This window comes from Hyperolius riggenbachi, chromosome 4 (assembly GCF_040937935.1).
Source record: "Hyperolius riggenbachi isolate aHypRig1 chromosome 4, aHypRig1.pri, whole genome shotgun sequence".
In the NCBI taxonomy this organism is placed as follows: Eukaryota; Metazoa; Chordata; class Amphibia; order Anura; family Hyperoliidae; genus Hyperolius; species Hyperolius riggenbachi.
Window position 1 is genome coordinate 120,254,614 of NC_090649.1, and position 19,390 is coordinate 120,274,003.

Genomic DNA, 19,390 nt, shown 5'->3' on the forward strand with positions numbered 1-19,390 from the left:
TTTTTTATTTTTATCTGGTAAGCAAGTAATAAGGATGCTAACCAGGCAATCCAAAAGTTAAAATCACTATAAAGGTGCGTACACACGCACTACCGCCAGCAACAACGGGTCCGCCGGACCCTCCGGGTCCGCACGGTGACAGTGCGTGTGTACAGTCTGTCAGGCAGACTGATAAGGCTGTTTCTGAACACTCCACAATGGATCAACAGCAAAAGATAAGTATATGGCTCAGTGCTTAGACCATGTACACTCCTCTGTAGTGCTTGCAATCACCCAGTAATTGAGGGTCCATGCACACTGGACCCTGTTTGCATAAAATCAATTTACAAATGTTAAGTATTGCACTAACCCCGAGGTAAAGTGTACCTTAAATCCACTGCCACCACTGGCATAACAGGAAGAAATGTCCGCTCTCCTCCAAGAGGGTCCAGTGTGAATGGACCCTCAGTCACTGGGTGACTGCAAGCACTAGAGTAGAGTGTAGATGATCCAAGAGCCAAGAAAATTAGCTGCATGCTTGTTATGCCTGGTACACACACTGCAATTTCCCGTCAGATTGATGGTCGAATCGATTATTTACGACAGGTCCAATCTGAATTCTGATAATTTCTATACAAAATTGATCAATAGAACCGATCAATGATAGAACCAATCAGATATGTCGGAAATTATCGATTCTACAACATGCAATCTGATGGGAAATTGCATTGTGTGCACCAGGCATTACAGAGCGTGTGATTCAGACACTACTGCAGCCAAAGAGTTCAGGAGGATAGCCAGGCAACTGTGATTGTTTAAAAGAAAATAAACATGGCAGCCTCCTTATCCCTCTTACTTCAGTTGTACTTTAATCCTGAGTGAAAATAAACTAATGATAAGCAATTGTATATATCCTCCTACTCCTTTAGACATCCCATAGTTTTATGTTAACCACTTGCCGACCAGGGGTGATTTGCCTGATCTGTGCTGCGTGGGCTCTCCAGCCTGCAGCACAGATCAGTATTATGCCAGGGCGATCAGACTTCCCCCCTTTTTCCCCACTAGGGGGATGTCCTGCCAGGAGGGGGGGGGGTCTGATCGCCGCCGGCCATCTGCGTTTTGCGGGGGGGGCTCCTCAAAGCCCCCCTCCGCAGCCATTTCCGCCCTCTGCCTCCTTACCTCCCTCCCTCCGTAATGCGCAGGACGGAGTTCCGTCCTGCGCATTGAAGGATAGGCTTCCGCCTATCAGATGCCAGCGATCCCCGGCCAATCAGAGGCCGGGGATCGCCGATCTGCCCTACGGCGCTGCTGCGCAGCAGCGCCATATGATGTAAACAGCTGGGATTTCTTCCCCGCGTGTTTACATGTTGCCAGCGAGCCGCGATCGGCGGCTCTCCGGCTGTTCACGGAGACACCCTCCATGAACTAATCAAAAAGCGACACAGCGCTCACCACCTATTTAACAAGTCCTTCCAATCTGCAGCTGACTGCCAAATGAGAGCAAAAACCAGTTAGTCCTCCTCACACACAAAATAGTTTCTTCGCAGCAGCGCTTCTATGGTTTGCTCCTGTGCAAGATTAGAAACCTGTATAAAGAAAAAGCAGGCACATAGCGGGTAAACCTTAAACACTCGTACACCCGGTGTCAACACAACACAATGTGCTCTGGGGTAATACACCGCATGCAGGTTGGGGGTAACGCTCCCCCCCTTTAATCCTCTGCTCACCAAATGTCTGCTTTAATTCAGGCACATAAATTGGTCACTGCAACAGGTAGCTGTTAGAATGATGTTCAGGATGTGGGGGTGTGTTGCTTCTTAGTACAGATGAGATCTGACATGCCCATATCAGATCTCATCTGTACTAAGAAGCAAGACACCCCCACATCCTGAACATCATTCTAACAGCTACCTGTTGCAGTGACCAATTTACGTGCCTGAATTAAAGCAGACATTTGGTGAGCAGAGGATTAAAGGGGGGGGAGCGTTACCCCCAACCTGCATGCGGTGTATTACCCCAGAGCACATTATTATTATTATTATTATTATTATCATTGTGTTGTGTTGACACAGGGTGTACGAGTGTTTAAGGTTTACCCGCTATGTGCCTGCTTTTTCTTTATACAGGTTTCTAATCTTGCACAGGAGCAAACCATAGAAGCGCTGCTGCGAAGAAACTACCCTCCATGAACTGACATGGAAAGGCCGCTCGATCGAGCGGCCGTTTCCATGGTAACCCGGAGACGACCAGTTTAGCTGGTCGTCAAGAGGTTATGAAACGTAAAAAGTAGGTTTAATGATTTATTGTCCCTGTTCAATGACACGATCTTTCAAGCAGGGCTGTGGAGTCGGAGTCGTGGAGTCGGAGTCGTGGAGTCGGGCAATTTTGGGTGCCTGGAGTCGGAGTCGGGAAAAAGTGCACAGACTCCGACTCCTAATGAATTTGTAACTGTAATTAAAATAGAAAATATGATAAAATGTTCTATTTCTCAGATAATAGTCATTAAAAATAATGTGTATATATACAGTATATATACAGTAATAGCTGTGCTTTGTCCACAAAAATGAAATAAACCATTTAAAATTAGTTACTTGTGCTGCTTCAATAAAGCAGTCCCCGTATTTTTAAGGTCAGATATACATATCTGATTGTGACTGTATATATGATGTGTACACAGGAATCTCTTATATATACTAAATAACATCTATGCTGTAAGAATAAAGCCTGATGTGTAGCTGTGTCACTAATAGAGATGGTCAACGAGATGGAAATAATTCCGCATTGATGCTGATTTATGCAAATGTATGCACTCTCTTTGCTCATGAAATCAAATAATTTGATATGTTATTAAAATTTGGTTTGGTGACTACAAATTAAAGGGTAACAGACGGATGAAAAGTAAAGTTTTATACATACCTGGGGCTTCCTCCAGCCCCCTTCAGGCTAATCAGTCCCTCGCTGTCCTCCACCACCCGAATCTTCTGCTATGAGTCCTGGTAATTCAGCCAGTCAGCGCAGTCCGGCCGCATGCCGCTCCCACAGCCAGGAACATTCTGCACCTGCGCAATAGTGCTGCACAGGTGTAGTATGCTCCTGGCGGCGGAGTGTGTGCATGCGCACTACGCCTGACTGGCTCAAGTACCTGGACTCATAGCAGAAGATCCAGGTGGTGGAGGAGTACAACGAGGGACTGATTATCCTGAAGGTGGCTGGAGGAAGCCCCAGGTATGTATAAAACTTTAATTTCATCTGTCTCAGGTTTACTTTGTTACACAGTAGTACTATACTCTACATATGCACTCCCCACAGAGCTGCAGGGAATCCACTGAGAATGTTGTGCACATTGAACACAGAGGTGTTGTCTATCGCCCATAAACCTAGTTCAGATTGTGCATGAAGAATGTGTAATAGCGGAAGAATCTCCTCATTCTCCTGCAGAGTACCTGCACATCATTCTTAGATGTACCCACACTTACATTGCCTAGGGCCTGATAGATGTTCTTTGTTCCGGTTTGTACCTTTTACAAGTACTCTTACCAAGGACTAGTTTTAGTCTAAAGGGAATAAATATAGTAGTCTACATATCCTTCTCACTTCAGTTGTCTTGTAAAATTCCTAAGCGTTGGCAGTTAAGAGACGAATTTCATGTTACATACTTTTAATCAACAAAATTGTAATATGCAAATTAGAGGAGTCGGAGTCGTGGAGTCGGTGGAATCCTAAACTGAGGAGTCGGAGTCGGTGGATTTTTGGACCGACTCCGCAGCCCTGCTTTCAAGTGTCCCAGGGCTAAACTATGAACTATTGACCTTCCCCTCCCCCCAATCTATCCCTTGCTCTCAGAAGCTGTACTCTGCCAGAAAATAATTTTATGGCTGCAATGCCTAATCAGTGAGGGTTATGCTATAGACTGACTTGGTCCCAACTGGAGAGAAGCTGCCACGTGCATTCCTGAATGTTAACTCTTTCAGGTAGAAAAAGAAAAAAAGGAACACAAGCTATTTATTTATATGCTTGGCAATGTACATACACGTCTGTCTCATCACGTCCCCTCGGGTACATTTTAACCCTTAGACTGCCAGTGAAGTCTTTAGACATTTCGGTAATTCCACCTACATATGCAGTGCACATCTAAAGATGTTTTTCAGAAAAACTTCAATTGCCTCCTGCAAACATCTTAGGCAATTCCCAGACGTTTGCCTCCATACGTCACGGACATCTTAACTCATATCTTCAGAAGCAGTTTTGGCGAGAATATACCTTTAGAAAACCATTACTTACGGAGGCAAACATTCTGAAAGGCCTACAGACCAGTATGCCAAAATATCTGGCACAGGCACAGTATCCTTTAAAATTTGTGGCAGTCTAAGGCTAGGTTCACAGTGGTCAGTTGCATATCTCACTCGTTATAATGACTGTGAACTGCAATGGAGACTGGCCATAGACTTTAATACAAAGCCTGCATGCAGCGAGTTAGAATAACGCAAACCGTAACTGTGAACAGGCCCATAGAATTGTATGAGCAGTGAGCTGACATGCAGAATTATTCTGCAACGCAACTGACCACTGTGAACAAAGCCTAATGCTGGGAATACACGGTTCGTTTTTGCCTTCGTTTAAACCTTCGATTCGTTCGGTAAACGAATCGAGTGTTGAAAACGTATGTGAAAATAGTCATAATCTCATTATAGTTTCGATTAATAGACCCCAAAAACGAACGACTAGTGATCGAACATGTTTGATATTATCTCTCTTTATCCATCTAATCGAGCCATTGGTAGGCTTGATGGCTGTTCAGATCGATTATATATTCGTTTATGTTAGTCCGTCCCTGTAAAAAGGGATTTTCGTTTCGTTTCTTTGCAGCCTTCGATCATTGGAAAAACGAAACCATCAGAATCGAAAAAAAAAACGAAACCGTGGGTGGTGATATTAACCGTATGACCGATTATTTCGGGATCGAAAAGGACAAAAGGCACAATCGAAACGAAGGTTTAAACGAAGGCAAAAACGAACCGTGTATTCCCAGCATAAGGGTTAAGCGTTAGATGAACTTAAGATTTAATTATCATTGCTGTCTGAGTTAAAGAACAAGCGACACCAATGCTAACCTAGAAATAAAAACACACATATATAAGTAGATAAATACTACTTCTACTTACATAACAGATGTATTGTGCTATCCACGTAATGATTCCTGTGAATTTTATAAAGGAAAAGCAGAAAATCCGACTCTAGGCAGTGGCCATCTTGCCAAGCTAATGCTGACATCATATCCTCCCTGACTCTTGTTCCCCCCCCCCCTCCCTCCCTTCTCTTGCTCATTGTGTATTCATTAGCTGCCCTCCTCCCAGAGTCTTCAGGCACTCCCACTGAGGTGTATACTAACAACTGCACTGTCTATTTTTTATTTACACATCCAATCGCTGAGTCACCTCAGCCTTGCTTGTAAACACAAGTGATCAGAGTGTGTTTCTGATAAGAAGCTAGATAGGGAAATAAATGAAGAGGAGGAATATATTATAGATAAAAAGAACTCCCAGCATTCAACTCTTTGGCACGGTTTGGCACTAGGGCCAGTGCTCCTAAAGTATGTGATAACTACAAACCATAACAGCAGAAAAAGTTTTGCAAGTTTTGAATGCAGGATTAGAATCTTTATCACTTAATACACTCGGACCAGTTGCTGTTGAAATTTGATTTGGTATGGTGACAATCCCGCTTTAAAGCAAACCTGAATTGAGGAAACTCACTTCCTCCATTCAGCCCGTCGTTCCAGCACTGACCCCAGTTGTAGTAATTCCATTGAATAGCTCTTCAGAACCAATGAGGCAATCTTCAGAAATACTTGCGCCCTTGAGTCGTTCCGAGGACGAATGCATATGTACTGCGCATCCGTAAGTTGGGACTCAGACCTGTACAGTACAGATGCGCTTTTCTTTGGAACAAGGAGTTTCGAAGAGCTATTCAACTGAACAGATTGGAAAGCTACACCTGGGATAGAGGAATTGAAAGGATCTATGCTATCCAGAGCCTTTACTGTACTTCGGCAAGTATCAATGTTGCCCTACTTACTTCATTTTAAGCAATACCAGTTGCCTGGCTGTCCTGCTGATCCTGTCTAATACTTTTAGCCATAGACCCTGAAAAAGCATGCAGCAGATCAGATGTTTCTGACATTGTCAGATGTGACAAGATTACCACATGCTCGTCTCTGGTCTGATTCAGACACTACTGCCTCCAAATAGACCAGCAGGGCTGCCAGGCAACTGGTATTGTTTAAAAGGAAATAATTATGGCAACCTCCATATACCTCGCGGTTCAGCTGGCTTTTAAGCCTGGTACACACCCTCAATTTTATTTGGCCACCCACTGACCAAGTTTACCATGTCCATGTAGTATGAGAGTTTACCTACACAATCCTTTTATAGTATTAAAAATCTGTTTCCCATAATACTACATGCAGGTAGTAAAATTGGGCAGGGATTGTCAAGCAAAATTGAAAATGAGTACCAGTAACGCATAACACAACAATAAAAACTGCCAAACAATATAGATGATCTTGGTTCTGCTGCAGGACTCCCAAAGTAAGCCAACCGCAATCATCAAGGTTCCCTCCTTAGGATTGGTCAATGCATACCATGTCCTACTTGACACCATCGATGCCATGCACGGACCCTCTTGTGAAATATGCACTCTCCTTCATGAGCTGAGCACTGGCAGGGTGAGTATGGGCACACCTGGGCAGTGAGCTAAAGCATCTCCTCCACAAGCAGTTCCGTACTACTGTGCAGGCGCAGCATGTCGCACTTATACACGAAGGGGAGCAAGACTGCAAACTGTCAGGATTCCGGCCCTTGGAGTAAAGGAGGAGACTGGAAGCCTCTGGACTATCCATAGGCTTTCCTATATAAATAAGTATCTTCAGGTCTGGATTTAAATCACAGGAGCCTATAGGCACAAATATCCTGACACCCTACACTTCACTCTCCATGAACCTACGTACTCCCACCAAACTGCACTGCAAGTGTGCTGACTGTTCCAGCTGTCACTTCTCCCTTACTTACCTTGTCCATCGTAAGTAACTACAGGTGCCCCTTAGTATCAGGTAGCCAGAACAAGTACCCTCAATATTGAGTAGCTAGAGTGCAGTGAAGTATTAGGTAGCTAGGGAAACCTCAGTATTAAAGGGGAACTGAAGAGGAAGGTATATGGAGGCTGCCATGTTTATTTCCTTTTAAGCAATACCAGTTGCCTGGCAGCCCTGCTGATCCTCTGCCTCTAATACTATTTGCCATAGCCCCTGAACAAGCATGCAGCAGATCAGGTGTTTCAGACTTTAACTACCTGCGGACCGAGCGAGTGTGAATCTACGTCGGTCAGGGGGGCGATGCGGTCCTGACCGGATGTAAACTCTACGTCCCATTGACTGCGCGCCCCTGCCCGTCTCCGCCGCTCGGTCCGCTCTGCCCCCGCCGCTCATTGCTGCCCTGCCGCCTCTATGACGGCAGAGCACTGTGAGCCGGGCAGGAGCAGTTTTCGTTGGCTCCTGGCCCTGTCATTCATGTAAGCCGCTCTCATTGGCTTACATGGAGTGACAGGGTCAGGAGCCAATGAAAGCGGCTCCTGACCGGCGCACAGCGCTCTGCCGTCATAGCGACGGCAGAGAGAGGAGCCTGCGGCGGGGACAGAGCGGCGTGCTCGTCGGGAGCGGCGGATCATTGCGGCGACTCGTCGGGAAGCAGCGATTTACGGGACCAGCACCCTCTGGTCCTTAAGGGGGCAGAGGGTGCTGGTCCAGAAAGGGTTAAAGTCAGATCTGACAAGACTAGCTGCATGCTTGTTTCTGGTGTTATTCAGATACTACTGCAGAGAAATAAACCAGCAGGGCTGCCAGGCAACTGGTATTGCTTAAAAGGAAACAAACATGGCAGCCTCCATATAACTCTCTCTTCAGTTCCCCTTTAAGCTGCTAGAGGTGCCCCTGACTGAAGGGAGATCTCCTCAGTGGAATACTGAGAACTGGGTGAGTAACCTCTCATTTACACTCTCATCAGGACTCTGCATAGGGAAGGAGGGAGGCGCTTGGGAAGGGGATTGAGCCGCCTTTTCATCATTGGGCACCGGTAGGCATGTGCCTTCAGTGCCTTATGGTAAATCCAGCCCTGAGTATCTTACTTTCTTTGGGTGGAAAATTACAGGTTTAGTATACTGAACAAATAAAATGAAGATCCCCTAATGTACAGCATTGGGCATAGTTGCTATCATTATCCGTATCCTTCCTTGAGTATGGAATCATGATGGAGCAAATATAATTACATGCACCAAACTCCGCTCAAACCAGACTGCTCAATCCACCTCATTACTTCTCTCAGATATGCCCACCCTGTGGCACACAGCCCCACCGATTCCTCCCATTGCTGCCTTATGTGTTGACACATGAAGGGAAAACAGGTGTGGATCTTTGTCACAGAGCAGTCATATATGGAAGATGGAATGATGTGACAGTTGGGTAAGAATAGAAACAACTGCACACCGAGTAAAGTTAATCATTAACTTCCAAAGCAGATTAGCTCCACCAGTTCCTTTAGGCTGTGTTCCCACTAGCGCGAATGCAAAACAGACACGGTGAGCAGATGCATTCCATTTTGCATCTGCTTTGCACCTGCCCACCATCTAAATCGATCACAGCTCAGATCACAGACACGAAACTGTCAGGACCATGGTCCTGACATCACGCTGTGGGAGGGGTTTCACCACAATATCAGCCATACAGACCGCCCCCCTAATGAACTGTTTGAGAAAAAGAATATATTTCTCATGGGAAAAGGGGGATCAGCTACTGATTGGGATGAAGGTCAATTCTTGGTTACGGTTCCTCTTTAAAGTTATCAAAAAACATGAGGTAAAAAACAAACCTATTTCAAAATGCTTTCAACTCATTTTATTTAGCTACACTGATAACTGCAGAGCATTTTGCAATGATGAAAGCCATGAGCAGCATACTGGAGGCACCAGCAATTGCTCTGATCTAGAACGACTGCATGTGGAACCCTCATGTATTTCAGAGCAAACATGTCCAACTCTGGCCTACAGATCCATCAAATTTGGCCAGCAAGTGGTTTCCCGACTTCATATTATATTTATTAGTACATGAAGCCAGTCCGGACTGCCTTCATGTACTAACAATTATCAGTGTGTTTTCAACATTTTACACCGGATGCACGCCTCTTTGCTTAACCTATAAAGCCACCCGTGCTGTTGTATTCTTCACCCCTATTTGTCGAAGTGCTGAGAATTTTTCCTTCCTGTGTCCTCAGTCACATTATATTTAGCCCACCCTAAACCACCAGGGAAGCTATATTGGAGGTGAATACCTACAGCACAGGTGTTGAACTCTAGGCCTGGAGGGCCAGATCCATGCCAGTGTTTAGGATGGACTGAGAAAGAGAGGAATGTGTTCTACCTGATGGACCACACGTTTCCTGATTCAGACCCATCAATTAATTTGAGCTGTGTCAAAAATGTGAGGACTTAAGCACTCGAAGGACCAGTTTGACATCCCTGACCTAGAGGGAGGAAAGCCATATGGGTGAGGGAGCAGGGAAGCATTAGACACCAGGGAACTCTATAGAGGAGGTAGTTGGGTTACTAGACACAAGGAAACTGTATAGAGGAGGGAGGGGATCATTGGACACCAGGGAACTGATTAAGAGTGGGGAAGCACTAGATACCAGGGAACTGTAAAGGGGAGGAAAGGGGGGACATTAGACACCAGGGCACTGTATAGGGGAGGAAGGTGGGCCACTAGACACTAGGAAACTGTATAGAGGGGGGAGGGTGTCACCAGGGAACTGTTTAGGAATAGGAGGGCAAGGGGGGGGGGGCACTGTACAGGGGAGGGAACTGTACAGGGGTGGGAGTTGGGGCATTAGACATCAGGGAACTGTACAGGGGTGGGAGCTGGGGCATTAGACATCAGGAAACTGTACGGGGTGGGATTTGGGGCATTAGACATCAGGGAACTGTACAGGGGTGGGAGCTGGGGCATTAGACATCAGGAAACTGTACAGGGGTGGGAGCTGGGGCATTAGACATCAGGAAACTGTACAGGGGTGGGAGCTGGGGCATTAGACATCAGGAAACTGTACAGGGTGGGAGTTGGGGCATTAGACATCAGGAAACTGTACAGGGGTGGGAGCATTAGACATCAGGGAACTGTACAGGGGTGGGAGCTGGGGCATTAGACATCAGGAAACTGTACAGGGTGGGAGTTGGGGCATTAGACATCAGGAAACTGTACAGGGGTGGGAGCATTAGACATCAGGAAACTGTACAGGGGTGGGAGCATTAGACATCAGGGAACTGTACAGGGGTGGGAGCATTAGACATCAGGGAACTGTACAGGGGTGGGAGCATTAGACATCAGGGAACTGTACAGGGGTGGGAGCATTAGACATCAGGGAACTGTACAGGGGTGGGAGCATTAGACATCAGGGAACTGTACGAGGGGGGGCATTAGACACCAGGGAACTGTATAGGGGAGGGAGGTGGGGTATTAGACACCAGGGAACTGTATAGGGGAGGGAGGTGGCCACTAGACATTGAGGTTTGCACGTGACTTGGTCCCAGTGTTCATTTTTAGCCCACTTTCTAATTGAGTTTGACTCCCCTGGCCTAGAGGCATGCCTGTGTGCACTATTAGATAATACCCCTCTAGCAGGCAGGGCGGCTCCACACGTGACTGCTGAGCTCCTGCAGGGCCCTGCCTCAAACCTGCACCAGCAGCAACACTCAACATACCGGTAATGGAAATAAATTCCTCCAGCAGCTGAGCGGGGACCCCACAATCCGCAGCCATCTTCCCCGCGCCACACAACAACAAGCTCTTCCGTCAGCGGCTGCGCCAATGTCACCACCCATCTCCCTACATGCAGCGCACACTGACGCAAGAGGCCCAGGCGCCGCCGGACTAACATGTCTCCGCCTCCGTGCAGAAGCCTGGCCTCTGTGCCTCTAGCGCTCATGCTATGATTCTAAGCAGGAATTCCCCAAATGCTCAGTCACGCAGAGTGCCAGACTGCCCTTTTCTCATTCTTCAAAGCCGCTGTCAGCACCACACTGTCTACAGATACGCTGTGATTGTGGTCCACAACGGCAGCCATGTTACCGGAGACCAGGACCATCTACAGCCCACTGACGCGAAGTGATTGTATTTTACGCATTTCCGCCTATCCTGGGGGTTTTGGTATTTCCTCCTAGACGTGGTTCCTAGCTTTACATACGTTATTGGAGAAACTGTATAACATATTTCATGGAAAGTCATCTTCAAGAACCAAAATAACGATGTTCTACTTCCGTTGCTAAAGTTCCATTCTGGTGCAGGGCAGCTTGCAGTTGCCAGTTATATTTTATTCAATTAAAATAAGTCATCTTTCACTCTGTGGGCTTGATTCATAAAACAGTGCTAACTATTAGTACAATGTGAAAAGTGCTTCGCGCGAAGAAATTTTGTGTGATAACTTTTAAAAGTTTGCACCTTAACGTGAATTTTTCACGCATTAACGCCCGCGTTTTACGAATTTTTGTGCGTGAAAACCGTTTTTTTCGCACTAAATGCGTAAAAGCCGTGCTAACAGCTGTGCTAAAAGGTAGCACCGTTTTGTGAATCAAGCCCTGTGATTGTTGCATACCATCACTACAGACAATATCATTATAATGATCTCTTTTGGAAATCATCCTGCTGTTGACCCCCAGGTATGTCTGTGTACCACCAACCTCCCCTCCCCTGTGTGCAGTGTTGAAGGCTCACCTGTTACACTGGTGCAAATCATGACCTCTTCCGATGTCTGGCATCATCGCAAGTACCTGTACCAGGTGACACTGGTGCTCATAGTGCTGTCGCTACATGCGTTGTGGTCACATGGTACATTTGCTCATGGTGACACTGGAGAAGTTCAGGAGTCGCACTGGCATGACAGGTGAGCCTTTAACACTGCACATAGGATGGGACACACATGGAGGAGGGGCACTTTGGGAAATCGAAAAACGTTATCGCCACGTCTGATTGAGCCCCAACTTGTCCGATTGTTCAGGTGGCCATGTTGCAGTATCAATTTTCCCACCATCTGATAAAATGATTGTGTCGAAAAATCAATCGCCCTTCACATTGAGTGATATATGGTTACTCTAAGGCCGGATCCACACTATTAGCGCTTTTCTGAGCGCTTTGTGATTGATTAGTGCTTTCTGATCGCTTTTTAACCCAATTTAATTTCTCCCATTCACTTTCACTAAAATCGTGGTAAAAATCGCTGCAATCGTGTATGCGAAAAATCATGTTGATTTTTATCGCGCTTTTAGAGAAAGGGAGAAATTTTTTAAAAGCGCTTATAGTATTGATCCGGCCTAACAAAGCGATGCAACTTTTTGGCACTTTTGCATCTTTCAACAACATGATCGGTGTGAAAGGACCCGTGTAGATCACTGAATCATGAAATTGATGGTATTTTAATAAAGTCCTAATCAAAATTGACAGCATTTCAGTATATTTTTTTCACTAGGAATACAGATTTACAGTAGAGTCCAGAACTCAGGCATCCGGCAGTCTCCACTAACCAGCATGCCTGTCAGGACACAATAACGTTCCTATCTAACTGCACAGTGGCAAAAGTATATCACTACACTCTGCCCCACAAGTGTGTGCTAGGGGTTAGGCTGTAAGTAGTTAGGATGTATTGGGTCACACTATTTGTTTTGTGTTATGTATGTTAGTTGTTTTCTCCATGTTGCTGCTTATTAAGAATTGCACTTTAACAGCTGAAATACTGAACCTGGGTTCTTAGCCCAAGAGAGCTCTCACCCTGAGCATCTTGGTTGCTATTATCTACAGTGGTTTGCAAAAGTATTCGGCCCCCTTAAAGTTTTCCACATTTTGTCATATTACTGCCACAAACGTGAATCAATTTTATTGGAATTCCACGTGAAAGACCAATACAAAGTGCTGTACATGTGAGAAGTAGAACGAAAATCATACATGATTCCAAACTTTTTTTTTTAAAATAACTGCAAAGTGGGGTGTGCGTAATTATTCAGCCCCCTTTGGTCTGAGTGCAGTCAGTTGCCCATAGACATTGCCTGATGAGTGCTTATGACTAAATAGAGTGCACCTGTGTGTAACCTAATGTCAGTACAAATACAGCTGCTCTGTGACGGCCTCAGAGGTTGTCTAGGAGAATATTGGGAGCAACAACACCATGAAGTCCAAAGAACACACTAGACAGATCAGGGATAAAGTTATTGAGAAATGTAAAGCAGGCTTAGGCTACAAAAACCATTTCCTAAGCCTTGAACATCCCACGGAGCACTGTTCAAGCGATCATTCAGAAATGGAAGGAGTATGGCACAACTGTAAACCTACCAAGACAAGGCCGTCCACCTAAACTCAAAGGCCGAACAAGGAGAGCGCTGATCAGAAATGCAGTCAAGAGGCCCATGGTGACTCTGGACAAGCTGCAGAGATCTACAACTCAGGTGGGGGAATCTGTCCATAGGACAACTATTAGTCGTGCACTGCACAAAGTTGGTCTTTATGGAAGAGTGGCAAGAAGTAAGCCATTGTTAATAGAAAAGCATAAGAAGTCCCGTTTACAGTTTGCCACAAGCCATGTGGGAGACACAGCAAACATGTGGAAGAAGGTGCTCTGGTCAGATGAGACCAAAATGGAACTTTTTGGCCAAAATGTAAAACGCTATGTGTGGCAGAAAACTAACACTGCACATCACTCTGAACACACCATCCCCACTGTCAAATATGGTGGTGGCAGCATCATGCTCTGGGGGTGCTTCTCTTCAGCAGGGACAGGGAAGCTGGTCAGAGTTGACGGGAAGATGGATGGAGCCAAATACAGGGCAATCTTGGAAGAAAACCTCTTGGAGTCTGCAAAAGACTTGAGACTGGGGCGGAGGTTCACTTTCCAGCAGGACAATGACCCTAAACATAAAGCCAGGGCAACAATGGAATGGTTTAAAACAAAACATATCTATGTGTTAGAATGGCCCAGTCAAAGTCCAGATCTAAATCCAATCGAGAATCTGTGGCAAGATCTGAAAACTGCTGTTCACAAATGCTGTCCATCTAATCTGACTGAGCTGGAGCTGTTTTGCAAAGAAGAATGGGCAAGGATTTCAGTCTCTAGATGTGCAAAGCTGGTAGAGACATACCCTAAAAGACTGGCAGCTGTAATTGCAGCAAAAGGTGGTTCTACAAAAGTATTGACTCGGGGCTGAATAATTACGCACACCCCACTTTGCAGTCTTTTTTTTTTTTAAAAATGTTTGGAATCATGTATGATTTTCGTATTGGTCTTTCATGTGGAATTCCAATAAAATTGATTCATGTTTGTGGCAGTAATGTGACAAAATGTGAAAAACTTCAAGGGGGCCGAATACTTTTGCAAACCATTGTATTATACTTTACCATTCATTAGGATTTATAGGTATGTTTATGTATATGATGGAAACATTGTGCATGTGGTTATGGCTTTTCTCGTTTAATTGATTTTAACAATTTTGTAGTGGTTTATTTTGATGAATAAATATTTTCTGTATTGCATATACATGGTGTAGTGCTAGTTCTTTAGGGCTGAATTAACTGCACAGTGGTGCGCAGAAGAAACTATTTATGCATTTTCCCGATGCCATCTATTTCACTTCTTGCAGCTTCCAGTGTCCTCATTAGGCTCCCTGGGTTGTCATGTGACCGCACTGGGTCACATGACACATCGGGGCCATCCACAGAGCAGCAGCTGGGAGCTGTAAGAAGTGAAAAGGACAGCTCCAAGAGGATGCCTAAACAGTTTCTACTGCACACTCCTATGCAGTTACTGCACTGGGGGGACGTTGGTGTTATTTTTAACGCCAGTTGCTTGACTTCTCAAGTAACCTGAAAGCACACATATCAGGCAATGCCCACCTGTGGCGGATAAATGAGACTCTACTGTATTTAAAATTCCACAATTTCTGATGTATTTATCACTACAATAAATATGCATCATAGCTTTTTGACAAATTATTTTATTACCTCTCTGAGCAGTGAGTCCCAGTAGCCAAAATGGATTGCTAAACATTGTCATCCCTCTGTGCTGTTGCTCAGCTAATAAAGGATACCAGAGCCAAAATCAATATGAGAAACGGGGAAGCAGGCATGTATGGTGAGCTGTCTTGATGCTCACCATTCCCTGCATTCTCTGTACTGCCCCCAAATGCTCTCTGGCTACCCTCTTCCGGGTAGCCTGGGTCAGACATCACTGCACCTACACAGGCCTGCCTGCGTGCTTCCTACAGCACGTGCCCACGTCCAGGAGCGCTCTGCACATGTTATCGTGACATTATGCGCATGTGTAGAGCACTTACAGCCGCATGCTGTAGGACGCGCACAGCCGGGCGAACACTTGGGTGATGCAGGACCCAGGCAACCAGAAGAGGGTCGCGGATGGCATTTAGAGGCAGCGGAGAGGCAGAATGGAGAACGGGGAGAGTGGTGAGCATCAGTACAGCTCACCATACATAATCTGCTGCATGCTTGTTCAGGGTCTATGGCAAAAAGTATATGAGGCAGAGGAAAGAGGCAGCATAGCCAGGCAACTACTATTGCTTAAAGGAAACCAGAGACGTTAAGTTCTCCCGCGGTCTGCCATTCAGACGTGATCAGCCCCGGTAACTGGCTCAGTCATGACAATCGAGCTCTTCTGTGCGTGTGAGGGAGGGCTGCACATGTGCACAAGACCCAGACTGGACCCATCTGAGCTAGTTACCCAGGCATGATCGTGGCTGAATGGCAGCATGCAGGAGGACAGCGAGGGACTCGCTGGAGGAAGCCCCGCGTAAGTATCAAGTCTTTAGAACTTAAAGTTTCTGGTACACTTTAAAACAAAATGGATATGGCAGCCTCCATATCCCTCTCATTATAGTTGTCCTTTAAAGAGACTCTGAAGCAAGTCTAAATTCCCCTTTTTAACTTGTATTTATTTTATAATACCTGCTAAAGTGCCGCTATCCCGGGGCAAAACGAGGGGTTTATACTCCCCAAATCCCCTCTCCTGTGTCCGGGGAGCACTTCCTCATAGAGACAGAGCTTATGGCTGTAGCTCTGCCTCTTCGTGCATCAATTCTTGCTGATCGCCGCCTCTCCCCGCCCCTCTCAATCTTCCTTTACTGAGAGGGGCGGGGAGAGGCGGAGATCCGCCGGCAGAATGACACGCATGGAGCCAGAGCTGCAGCTCATAGCTCTGCCTCCAACAGCAGCAAAATCCACGACCAAGAAAGTTGTGGATTTTGCAGAGGGGATTTGGGAGGTATAAACCCCTCGTTTTGCCGCAGGGGTAGCGGTGGTTTAGCAAGGATTATACTGCTTAACATAAATACAAGTTCAAAAAGGGGATTTAGACTCGCTTCAGAATCTCTTTACATGAGAAGCCAAGGTGGGTTTCTGACATGAATATTAGGACACAGGCTGGTTCTGCATACTATCGCCAGCCTCTGTGTCTGTATAGTGCCCCCCACGCTCTGCTGTTCCCCAATATAAAAACTGTTATACTAGCGACATGCAGCTTGTGCTGACATTCACCCACTGCTCCACAGCCTCCTGCATATCACCACCCCCCGCCAGCGTCCCTTCCCTCCTAGCCTCCGCAAGCTTCCTCCAATCGGCTTACGGAAACGAGGGTGGGGGGGGGGGGGGTAGGGACGCAGGCAGGGAGTGGTGATATGCAGGAGGCGAGGAGCGGCAGCACACAGATAAACAGCCCGCTAGCAACAAGCTGCATGCAGAGCGCAGGGGGGGGGGGGCCCACTATATGGACACAGAGGCTGGGCATTGTATGCCAAATGTGCTTCTGTGTCCTAATATTCAGGTCAGAAACCCACCTTGGCTTCTCTTCAATGATGGGCAGCACGGTGGCATAATGGTTGGCACTCTCACCTTGCAGTGCTGAGTCTCTGGTTCAAATCCCATCCAGGGAACTATCTACAGTTTGTATGTTCTCCTCCTGTCTGCATGGGTTTCCTCCAGGAACTCCGGTTTCCTCCCACATCACAAAAATATACAGATAAGTTAATTGACACCCCCGCCTAAATTGGGCCTAGACTAGGGATTAGATTGCGTGCTCCTCTGAGAGATAGTTAGTGACAAAACTATGTATACTCTGTAAAGTGCTGTGGAAGATGTCAAAAGTACATTCTGAGATATGCGTACCACATATTGAAAACCTAAGGCCTACACAACAAAGGGAGCAATCAGCACATTTTTAGAGCCCCAAATATGGTCCAACATGCAAGTAGAAATGTAAAAGGGGTCAGATTGAATAACTTGCATTCTACAAAGTCAGTAAAGACCCCTTTCACACAGACAACGGTCAGATGCTGCACCCGTCGGGCACTTGTTAGTGCCCACTCCCTTTCTCCCACATGGAGTAATACCTGAGCATGACCGCTGCCATGCTCAGACTCCACTGCCACCCTGTAACTCCACCATGTGTCAGCACTCGACATGTGTTGTGTTACTACCACTGCAATTTGGCTATATTTAAAGTGCACCCGAACTACACTGGCAGGCAACAGATGGGAGACTGAACTGCTCAGCAAGAATGCAGTTCAGCCTCCCTTCTGAAAGAGACCTTTGTGAGACATTCCTGTTTTCCATTACATTCTAAGGCCTCTTTCAGATGGGAGGCTAAACTTTACCCTTGCCAAGCAATTCAGTCTCCTTTCTGCTGCCCCCTAATACAATTCAGGTGCTATGTTAAATGCAGCCAGATTGCAGCGGTTGTAACATCCACGTATGTCAAGCAATTGGCATGCGGCGGTGTTACCCAGAGGCAGAGAACTAATACAGGTCGTACCAGCCTATAACAGGCAGTGAATTCATTGCTGGCAGTTGCCTGTGTGAAAGGGGCCTAAGATTATAATTTTTTGTTAAATGCGGATTACTGTTTTAACCACACCTTGTTTATAGTGTAATAGACACATTATTATCCAAAATCCAGTTAGGTTGAGTAAGGCTGGTTTCACACCAGGACGTTGCGTTTTAGGGGACGTTATTGTCACATAACATGCCCCTAACACAACGCCTGGTGCTCCCTGCTTTGGACGTCAGAGTGAGCCGCGTTGTGCAGCTCACTCTAGCGTCCGTGATGCGCACTCTTGGACGCATGCGGCATCACGTGGTCCCGCTGGCCAATCGCCGCACAGAGCGGCCGTTCCAAGAAGTAAACACTGCACGTCACTGAGTGCAGTGAACCTGCCTGGCGTTCTGATTCCTGCGGCCGCGGAAACGTTTTTTGCATATATTTTTTTTTTCTTTTACATGTAGCTAGCCTAGCGCTAGCTACATGATTTCCCCCCTCCCTGCGGCATCCCTCCCACCCCTCCGATCGCCGCCGGCGCAATGGCCCGTCCGGAAATCCCGTTCTGAACGGGAATTCCTGGAGGGCTTCCCCCGTCGCCATGGCGACCCACGTCGTGACGTCACAGGGAGACCCGATCCACCCCTCAGCGCTGCCTGGCACTGATTGGCCAGGCAGCGCACGGGGTCTCGCCTGGGGGGGGGGCCTGCATCGCGGCGGCGATCGGGTAAGGCACGCAGCAAGCAAAGTGCTTGCTGCGTGTTTAAAAAAAAAAATTATTCAAATCAGCCCAGCAGGGCCTGAGCAGTGACCTCCGGCGTCTCTGGACGAGCCTAGCTCGTCCAGAACGCTAGGGAGGTTAATTAGCCATGTGCCTGGCCGCTCTCCGCTCCTCCCCAATGTTACTGAGCATGTGCAAGCAGTCTAACGTGGCTCTGCCGCTAACAAAGTACTGCATGCAGTACGTTGACCTATGGCGCAGCGTTACTATGTAACGCAACGTGGGCACTGTGAACAGCCCATTGATTTTTCATTGCTGTGCGGTGGGCTGCGTTACAGGCTGCACTAATGTGCGCCTGTAACGTCCCACTGTGAAACCAGCCTAAACGTAGCTTGATGAGTTACTGCTACAGAGAGTATATATAAAAGGCTGTCATTTATTGTTCTACTGGAATATCAAATTTTGACACTGTTGTATTCAGTCCAGAGTCTTCATTCAGTTTTATCAAAGGCTCAGTGGATTGGGCAGCAGTGGCACCAATAGGCTGCCTTTACACGTTTCCCTGCCATTTCTGACCATGTTTTTTTCATATTTGCAATTCTGCGTTGTGCAATTTATGCATTCAAATATATTCCACAACGATGCAAGTTAAATGCAATGCCATTGACTTGTTTTACATGTGCAGTGGATTTCCCCCCCCCCCCAAAAAAAAAAAAAAAACGCACAAGATTTCTGTTAGGTGCAAAAGGTGCCTTAAGCCCCGTTCACATTACAAACGCAGACGGGA

At 46.5% G+C, this 19,390-nt stretch overlaps 1 protein-coding gene across 2 annotated transcripts in view; it reads right to left on the minus strand.

Moving 5' to 3' along the window:
• UBXN7 (UBX domain protein 7) overlaps positions 1-10,895 on the minus strand; it is a 43,319-nt gene extending 32,424 nt beyond the window's left edge. For both annotated transcript variants that reach the window (XM_068280461.1, XM_068280460.1), the window contains exon 1: positions 10,783-10,895. In XM_068280461.1, coding sequence (XP_068136562.1) covers positions 10,783-10,840 — 58 coding nt within the window. In that variant the 5' untranslated portion in view covers positions 10,841-10,895. The remainder of the gene's footprint in view (positions 1-10,782) is intronic.
• Positions 10,896-19,390: the final 8,495 nt, after the last annotated feature.